General features: G+C 39.5%; 1 protein-coding gene across 5 annotated transcripts in view; it reads right to left on the reverse strand.

Annotated features, from left to right (window-relative positions):
• C2CD6 (C2 calcium dependent domain containing 6) overlaps nucleotides 1-9824 on the reverse strand; it is a 125106-nt gene that overhangs the window by 48069 nt on the left and 67213 nt on the right. For all 5 annotated transcript variants that reach the window (XM_034654951.1, XM_034654952.1, XM_034654953.1 and 2 more), the window contains 2 exons: nucleotides 8376-8419; nucleotides 6849-7205 (listed from right to left, as the gene is read on the reverse strand). In XM_034654951.1, the coding sequence (XP_034510842.1) occupies nucleotides 6849-7205; nucleotides 8376-8419 (401 nt within the window). The remainder of the gene's footprint in view (nucleotides 1-6848; nucleotides 7206-8375; nucleotides 8420-9824) is intronic.

The following is a 9824-nucleotide window of genomic DNA, read 5'->3' on the forward strand; positions in this document are numbered from 1 at the left end:
CAAATAAAAACCACACTGAGATACCACCTTACACCCGTTAGAATGGCAAAAATTCACAAGGCAGGAAACAAGAAATGTTAAAGAGCATGTGGAGAAAGGGGATCCCTCTTAAACTGTTGCTGGGAATGCAAGTTGGTACAGCCACTCTGGAAAACAATGTGGAGGTCCCTTAAAAAGTTAAAAATTGAGCTACCCTATGACCCAGCCATTGCACTACTGGGTGTTTACCCCAAAGATACAGACGCAGTGAAGAGAGGGCCATATGCATCCCAATGTTCATAGCAGCATTGTCCGCAATAGCTAAATCGTGGAAGGAGCTGAGATGCCCTTCAACAGATGACTGGATTAAGAAGTTGTGGCCCATATATACAATGGAATATTAGTCAGCCATCAGAAAGAACGATTTCACAACATTTGCAGCAACATGGACGGGACCGGAGGAGATAATGCTAAGTGAAATAAGTCAAGCAGAGAAAGACAATTTTCATATGGTTTCACTCATTTATGGAACATAAGAAATAGCAGGAAGATTGGTAGGAGAAGGAAGGGAAGAATGAAAGGGGGGTAAACAGAAGGGGGAATGAACCATGAGAGAGTGTGGACTCTGGGAAACAAACTGAGGGCTTCAGAGGGGAGGGGGATGGGGGATTGGGATAGGCCGGTGATGGGTAGTAAGGAGGGCACATATTGCATGGTGCACTGGGTGTTATACGCAAATAATGAATCGTGGAACACTACATCAAAAACTAAGGATATACTGTATGGTGACGAACAGAATAAAAAATTTAAAAAAAAGAATGGCAAAAATTAAGCCAGGAAACAACAAGTGTTGGCAAGGATGTGGAGAAAGGGGAAGCCTCTTATACTGTTGGTGGGAATGCAAGCTGGTACAGCTCTGGAAAACAGTATGGAAGTTCCTCAAGATGTTTAAAAATAGAGCTACCCTACAACCCAGAAATTGCACTACTGGGTATTTACCCCAAAGATACAGACATAGTGAAAAGAAGGGGCACATGCACCATGATGTTCTTGGCAACAATGTCCACAATAGCCAAACTGTGGAAGGAGCCAAGCTGCCCTTTAGCAGATGAATGGCAAAAGAAGATGTGATTCATATATATAATGGTATATTAGCCATCAGAAAGGATGAATACCCACCATCTGCATCGACATGGATGGAACTGGAGGCGATTATGCTAAGTGAAATAAGTTAAGCAGAGAAAGACAATTATATGGTTTCACTCATATGTGGAACATAAGGAATAGCGTGGAGGACCACAGGGGAAAGGGAGGGAAAACTAAATGGTAAGAAATCAGAGAGGGAGACAAAATGAAAGACCCTGGACTCTGGGAAACAAACTGAGGGTTACAGAAGGGAGGACAGTGGGGGGATGGAGTAACAGGGAGATGGGTATTAAGGAGGGCACGTGTGGTGATGAGCACTGGGTGTTATACACAACTAATGAATCATTGAACACTACATCAAAAACTAATGATGTATTATATGTTGGCTAATTGAACATAATAAAAAAATATATTCAGAGATTCCACAGCAAATCCATCAATACCCTGCAGTATTTTTAATCAATTCAACAAATGTTTATTAAGTGTCTGTTATGGGCTCATCACTATTCTAAATGGTAAGGTAATGTGGTTAAGACTAAATCACTATCACTTGGAATGTAAAAGGCCACTGGGAATGATAGTAAACAAACATATGAAACCATGTAATGATACTTGAAGAGAAAGTAATAGGGACGGGGTAGGGTAAGTGGTTAATTATTTTACATAGAACAGTCAAAAAAGCCCTCTCTAAGAAGGTTAACATCTGAGTAGACACCTGAATGTCGTGAATATATGAACCCTATGAAGATCTGGGGGAAGAACATTCCCATCAAAGAGAATAATTGTGGCACTACTGCTAATTGATTACATAATAACCACTTCCCATGCTATCTTATAGGACCTGAATTTTGCTTTTAACAGCAACCTATCAGACCAAAATAATGAATGAATCATTATTGGAAATCCCATTGCCCTTCACCAAATACTAGTTTTCCCATTCTTCTTCGAAGCTAGAGGTATTCCTGTTACATAATTCTAGTCAATGAGACACAAAATCTACTGGGGGGTGATTGGGTAAACTTTTGTTTCTCTGCAGAAATAAAAAGGGGCAAGTGCAAAAGAACTTAATTGGTCAACCCCCACATTCTTTCACCTGCCTTGATCTATATATAATGCCTGGGACTAAAGCAAACATCTTGTGATCATAAAGTGACAAACATGAACATGAAAAAGAGGAAACATAAAAGCCTGTTCCTGGGTCTTTGAAAACACTGTTAAGCCATTGTACCAATGACAGAAATCTCAGCCTCATGACTTCATTGATTGGGTTCCAATGGCCTTGCCAGGAAAAAGTGGTTTCAAGGTCAAGATCACAAGGGTGTGACTGTAAGATCTCTTGTTCAGATCTCAAAAAGTTTTAAGATAGTGTTTCACAGACCCATTCAGCTAAACAAAAAATATTCTAAGTAGCTAGGATGGCCTGTTAGATCCTCTCTGCTGGATAGGAGAGCCTCTAAGATTCTTAAGAATATTGTACTACAGCACCTTGGCTCTCAACCAAAGGTAAATAGTGGCCTGTTGTAAAGATATTCAGGAGTGTGACAGTTGGCTAGGATCATAATTTGATATACAGAAAGCCTACAAAATCTTTAAGAATCATAGCATCTGGGATAGGAACAGAGACAATTTAAATGGAAAGAAGTTTTTGAACCCTCATCTTTCTACAGAGAAGACATAGGCTACAAAGCTACTCAGTTACAAGTATAAGCTCTTTCTCATGGAAAAAGAAGGTAAAGCCAAGCCCCAAGGGCAGAGGCAAGGGCTTCAAAATTACTATGGCCTACTCACTGACTGATGTATGCTTTACTTTCCCCTTCTTCCACCTTTGGAATGTAAGTGCCTATTTTCCTGTTCCTTACTCACCATGTATATAGGACACAGATAATTGGTCTCTTTAATTCACAAGTCTTAAGTTTGAGAGGAGCCATACTCAAGAAGCCTCATCCACTTGAATCTGATTTAGATGTTCAAATTCTATACTTCAAGCCTAAGCTTGATGCAGTAATAGCATGAGCCAAGGATCTAATAAGGGGAGTGAGTATAGTTTGCATGTAGGAGGCACATGAATTACTTGCGGGTAGAGATAGTTAATCTGTGGCAGTTAATCTCCAAACATGGCCCCCAAGATTCTAAGATTCCTGCCCTTATGTAGTCCCTTTCCATACTGAATCAGGGTTGAGCCTGAGACTTGCTTTAACTAACAGAATTCAGTAGAAATGACCCTGCATTCATTCCAAGCCTAAGTCCTAAGAGGACTTGAAGCTTCTGTTTTAGTGTATTGGAAGCCCCAAGCTTCCAATAAGAAATTTAGCTGCCCTGCAAGAGAGACCACATGAAGAGGCAGCATGGAGAAGGAAAGGGATAATCGCTAAGGTGACATGGTGGTGGGGAGTAGGAAGAGATACATCAAACCAGATGTTCATGCATCTCAACTGAGCCCAGATTTACAGCTGTCTCCATCAAAGTGTAAGACATGTAAGTGAACCTCATGAGTGTTCCAAGCCCAATCGAGCTCCTAGTTGATTATGAGCCTAGCCAACATTAAGCAGAGCAAAACAACTTCCCACCTGAACAAAATCAACCAAAAGAATCTTCAGAAATGATAAAATGGTTATTTTAAGCCACTAAGTTTTGGAATGGTTTGTTATACAGCAGTAAGCAACTCACTTATCAAATGAAAACTGAATATTTTGGAAGTTAGACTCAATAGAGAAATTAAAAGGCAAGCTACAAACTATGAAAAAGAATGTGCCATAATATAATAAAAATATTATTATAAAAAGAAGTGCCATGAATATACCAATGGTTAATATCCTTATAATGAAAAAGAGCTTACTGCAAAACCTCAACATCATCACCAAGTACTCACCAGAAGACAAAGGACACGATCTATCTACTCATACTAGGAACAAAACAGCTAATAAGTATGAAAAAGTTCTAATCATTCTTTAAAAGATCATTAATATTCAAATACTATTGGTGAGAAGGTAAAGTGGCAAAATCTTTCAGGAGAGCAAATTTGTCCATATGCCATTTTTATGAATATATGAGGGCATAATCACAGATTCAAATAGTTACAGAAAAGGAGTTAATTTCAAACCTAATGTCTAACAATATAGAAAATGTTTAAAGGAATTATTAAGTATCTATATTTGAGGATATTCTACACCTTGAAGATTTTTAAGAAAATCAGGTAACATGCTTATAATGTCAAATTTTGAACAGCACAATATAACATTTTACATATAAATATATATTATATATATATACACATATATAATTTGATCCAAGTTTTAAAAATAAATGAAAAATATGTTTATATATAAATAGCAAGGCTGAGAGGAAAAAATTGTTAAAATGGCAGTAGGATTTTTAAATTGGTCTTTTATGCATCTATTTTCTAAATTTTCTATAACTGTATTACTTCCACATTCAGTAAAAAGAATGTTATTCTTTATACATTACACTGGTTAAGCTACTGATCTAGGTATTTAAGAATAATTCCCCAACTAGGGGCACCTGGGTGGCTCAGTCGGTTAAGTGTCTGCCTTCAGCTCAGGTCATGATCCCCGGAGTCCATGCCCACATTGGGCTCCTTGCTCAGTGGGGATCCTGCTTCTCCCTCCCCCTCTCCCTCCGCCTGCCACTCCCCCCTGCTTGTACACACAAGCTCTATCAAATAAATTAACTTAATTTAAAAAAGAATAATTCCCCAACCAGAGTTATTTAATAAAATTATCTTTTAGAATTTGGAAGATAGGGGTGCCTAGGTGGCTCAGTCGTTAAGCATCTGCCTTCAGCTCAGGTCATGATCGCAAGGTCCTGGGATCGAGCCCCGCATCAGGCTACCCGCTCCGTGGGAAGCCTGCTTCTCCCTCTCCCACTCCCCCTGCTTGTTCCCTCTCTCGCTGTCTCTGTCAAATAAATAAATAAAATCTTTAAAAAAAAAAAAGAATTTGGAAGATAATTTAGAAATGACCTGATATGGTCTACCATTCAATAGATGAGGAAATAAGTCTAGAGGTTTAGATGCCCAAGCTTGTTGAAGTATTTAGAGGCAGAACCTTACTTAGAATTCAGATTGTTTACCCACTGACCAGTACACATTTTTACACTGCTTTATGAGCTACCTATAATAGCGATTCAAATAAAAAGTAAAGATCTAAGTAGAATAATTGTCATTTTGAGAAACGCTTTAACCCTTTGAATTTATATTTAAATCATTCTCATTTTAAACTATAAAATTATTTGTAATAAGAATATTATTTCCTGTAAGTTTTAATAAAAATTTCCACTGAAATAACTTCCCAAGGTTTTAAATTTCCATCTTGCTATTGTTACACTTTCAGCTGAATTTTTTAATAATTTTTTTTATTATATTATGTTAGTCACCATACAGTACATCCCTAGTTTTTTTTTTTTTAAGACTTTATATATTTATTTGACAGAAACAGCCAGCGAGAGAGGGAACACAAGCAGGGGGAGTGGGAGAGGAAGAAGCAAGCTCATAGCAGAAGAGCCTGATGTGGGGCTCGATCCCATAACGCCAGGATCATGCCCTGAGCCTAAGGCAGACGCTTAACCACTGTGCCACCCAGGTGTCCCCATCCCTAGTTTTTGATGTAAAGTTCCATGATTCATTAGTTGTGTATAACACCCAGTGCACCATGCAATACATGCCCTCCTTACTACCCATCACCAGCCTATCCCATTCCCCCACCCTCTCCCCTCTGAAGCCCTCAGTTTGTTTCTCAGAGTCCATAGTCTCTCATGCTTCATTCCCCCTTCTGATTACCCCCCTCTTTCTTTATCCCTTTCTTCTCCTACCAATCTTCCTACTTCTTATGTTCCATAGATGAGTGATTAAGAAGATGTGGTCAATATATACAATGGAATATTACTCATCTATCAAAAAGAATGATTTCTCAAAATTTGCTGCAACATGGACGGCACTGGAGGAGATAATGCTAAGTGAAATTATCATATGGTATCAGCTGAATTTTATTACCCACCCATGAGACTAGTTTGTACTACGGGTATCTCACATCACTCTGTTTTTCTTTCAAGGGTTGTTTTTTTTTTCTCTTTACTTGATGAATCTAAGTAGGGTAGGAATGTTTAATATACTTAGACAAACTTCCACTTGGAGACTTTTGAATGCATTTTCAATTTGTTTTTTTATGGAACATAGGAAGTAGGAAGATCAGTAGGAGAAGAAAGGGAAGAAGAAAGGGGGGGGTAAACAGAAGGGGGAATGAACCATGAGAGACTATGGACTCTGGGAAACAAACTGAGGGCTTCAGAGGGGAGAGGGGTGGGGGAATGGGATAGGCTGGTGATGGGTAGTAAGGCGGGCACGTATTGCATGGTGCACACTGGGTGTTATACACAACTAATAAATCATGGAACTTTACATCAAAAACTAGGGATGTACTGTATGGTGACTAACATAATAAAAATATTATAAAATAAAAAAATGAATTATTTTGTTTTCTCTAGTCTTATACTTCTAATATGAGGGCAGCCACCTTTAGTTCAAGGTCTTCCTCTGGATCTTGGCTTTGAGACCTACCTTTTGATTTTGAATCTGGAGAAACTAAGCTTGTGCTCTTCTTTCTAGCTAACCTTCAATTGTTGTTTTGCCATCTAAGTTCTGCTGGTGATGAATCTAAGTTCCTCCTCTTTATTTTACCTGGATATATACAGCTAGTTTTCAACTTTACCTCTGATGGAGATGAGTCTGTTTTTAAAAGCCTTAGATATCTATCTTTCAATTTTACTTCTGGTGGAAAGAACATATTTTTCATTTTTCCCTCTGGCGCAGCTTCTGATTGGTATTCCTCTAAAGGCGGTGTTTTGTTCTCCTCCGTCATTGTCAGGGTAGGAATAATGGGCAATGGAGTTTGCTTTGTTGATTCATCTGTTTGCTTTGTTGATTCATCTGTTTGCTTTGTTGACTCATCTGTTTGCTTTGCTGATTCATTACTTTCAGGGGCAACAGCAACAACATCTGAATTATCTTGATTTGACCGCTTCAAAGTTGGTAGAGTCAGGCCTTTCTTATCATCATTATCCGGCAACTAGAAAATATATCAATAAAGCAAGTTACCAATTAATCATTACTGACTAGAAAATATTTAAAATAAAACTGGACTTAAAATCATTTGTATCCTTATCTGTTATCATAAGAAGTGACCATCAATATCTGTCAATTATTACATTCCTTATTAAAAGAGTTACTACTTGCCTGAAACCATGGACTACAGAATGTTATTCATTAAAATGATCACACTGCTTTATTTTTTCTTAAAGATTTTATTCATTTATTTCACAGAGAATAAGAGACCACAAGCAGGGGGAGCAGCAAGCAGAGGGAGAGGGAGGAGCAGGCTACCCACTGAGAAAGGAGCCTCACTTGGGGCTCAATCCCAGGATCATGACCTAAGCCAAAGGTAGACGCTTAACCAACTGAGCCTCCCAGGCATAAAGCAGTGGTTCTCATATATTCAGATTCTATAAATCAGCAATATCTTAAAATTGAGGGGTCCACCATTTTGCTGTCTATTATGATACACCAATATATCATAAAAAAGGAAATTTTAGGGATGCCTGGGTGGCTCAGTCAGTTGAGTGTCCAACTTGATTTCAGCTTGGGTCATGATCTCGGGGTCATGGGATTGAGCCCCGTGTCACGCTTTGTCCTCAGCTGGGAGTCGGCTTGAGATTCTTTCTCTCTCTCTGCCCCTCCCCCAACCATGCACTAAAACGAACCCTCTCTAAAATAAATAAATAAATCTTTTTTATAAAACAAAAACAAGGGAAATTTTAACAGCAAAATAGCACAAAGAAAATATCATAAAATCAATTACTATTATGTGAACTCTATATTTTTGCTTCTGTCTTAAATATAGATTATAAAGCCAAAGAGAAAGTAAAGAATGTGGTTAAGTCTGTGGCATCCATTTCTAAGATCATTGTGTAGAATTTTATGCTTTTACTTTAACTTGTTGCCCCCTTTCTCTTCATCAACATCTTTTGTCCCTTACCTTTGTATGTAGTTTTAAATATTACCATTTTATGCTGTAATTTAAATTTAAGAGTGTAATTTAACTTAAATAATAGAGAAATAACCATAAAGACCTGAATAACTTCTTGAGTGCTTTTTTCTCTACCTATAAATATTTATTTATAAATGTTTCATCCCTTTATAAAATAATGACTATTAGAAGTTCTCTAACAAGTTCCCTTACCTCATTTGGAACAGTTTCAGCTTCCTCCATTATAAAAGGGACATCTGTTAATAAATTAATAGAAGTATTTTATTATTATATTACATTATAAAACAAAAAACATTTACACATATGTATACTAATAAAATACTATTTTAATTTTTCTCACCAAGAACAAAGAACAATTTAAATCAAAGCAGCTATTCAAACATAAATATTATTTAGTAAAAACAGGCTGATGAATCTCTGGGAAGATGGGGGAGTGGTAAATTGAAAAGGTGTGGAGATAAAATGAAAACATTTAGTGGTAAGATTTCAGATCCATCAATGTAAGACATAAAAATAGATATACAGTAGGGAAAAAAGATGGCAGGGGAGTAGGGGACCCGTTTTTCAGCTGGTCCCCTGAGTTGAGCTGGATAGGTACCAGACTATGCCGAAAACCCACGAAATCAGCCTGAGACACAGGAAAATACATCCGGATCTCTACAAACAAACATCTCGAGCGCTGAGTATTGAGGTACGAAGCAGGGAGTCGTGAATCCGCGCACAGATATTGGAAGATAAACGGAAGGGGGAGGGAGCTGCCCCGCTCCGGAGCCGTGAAACAGTAGCCACCTGCACTGGGGAGCGGCCTGGATCCTGGACTAGCACCCGAGAGAGAGCAGACTGAGACTGTGAGCCTAGGAACGCATGCGTCCATACTGAAAACCAGAGCTCCAGAGCCCTCACTCAAACTAGACAGAAACCGGGAGCTCAGGAGTGCTCGTGCGACCAGGCTGAAAACCGGTGCTCCGGGGCCCGCGCGAACCACAGTGCAACAGGTAGCTCAGGACCGCATGCGGGAACAGGGGAGGGGGGGCTGGCGGGGTTAGAAACACAAAGGACAGAGACGTGCCAGCCCTGGAAGTGAGGGCTGGGTCACTGACTCTGGGGCACACAACCCGGGACGCTGCGGGGTTTTTAGCAGCACCAACAGAAACAGAGTTAAAGTGGCCAAGACAGCTCAGTGGAGAGCAGACTGCGATCTCTCTGTTCTGAGAGAGAGGCTAGGATACGACTACAGCTGCACTGACTCTCAGAAGAGGCACAGAAAACCGCCAGGGAAAGCTGCCAGAGAACAAAAGCCCAGAAATACCGGTTCACATTGTGCCCATCCCCGTCGCAGGGGACAGGGCGACTCTACCCAAACAAGGTTGCCTCAATATCAGTGCGGCAGGCTCGTCCCCCAGAAGGCAGGCTGAAAAATCAAGAAGCCCACATCCCTAAGGTCCCTATAAAACAAGTGAACACTGCCTGAGTCCTGGTCAATAATTTGGGCTCTGGGCATCCCCGCAACCTCTCCTCATCAGAATGACGAGGAGGAGAAATCCCCCCCAGCAAAGATAATGAGTCTGTGGCCTCTGCCACAGAAATGATGGATATGGATATAACCAAATAGTCAGAAATGGAGTTCAGAGTAACAATGGT

This window comes from Ailuropoda melanoleuca, chromosome 2, assembly GCF_002007445.2.
Source record: "Ailuropoda melanoleuca isolate Jingjing chromosome 2, ASM200744v2, whole genome shotgun sequence".
Classification (NCBI taxonomy): Eukaryota; Metazoa; Chordata; class Mammalia; order Carnivora; family Ursidae; genus Ailuropoda; species Ailuropoda melanoleuca.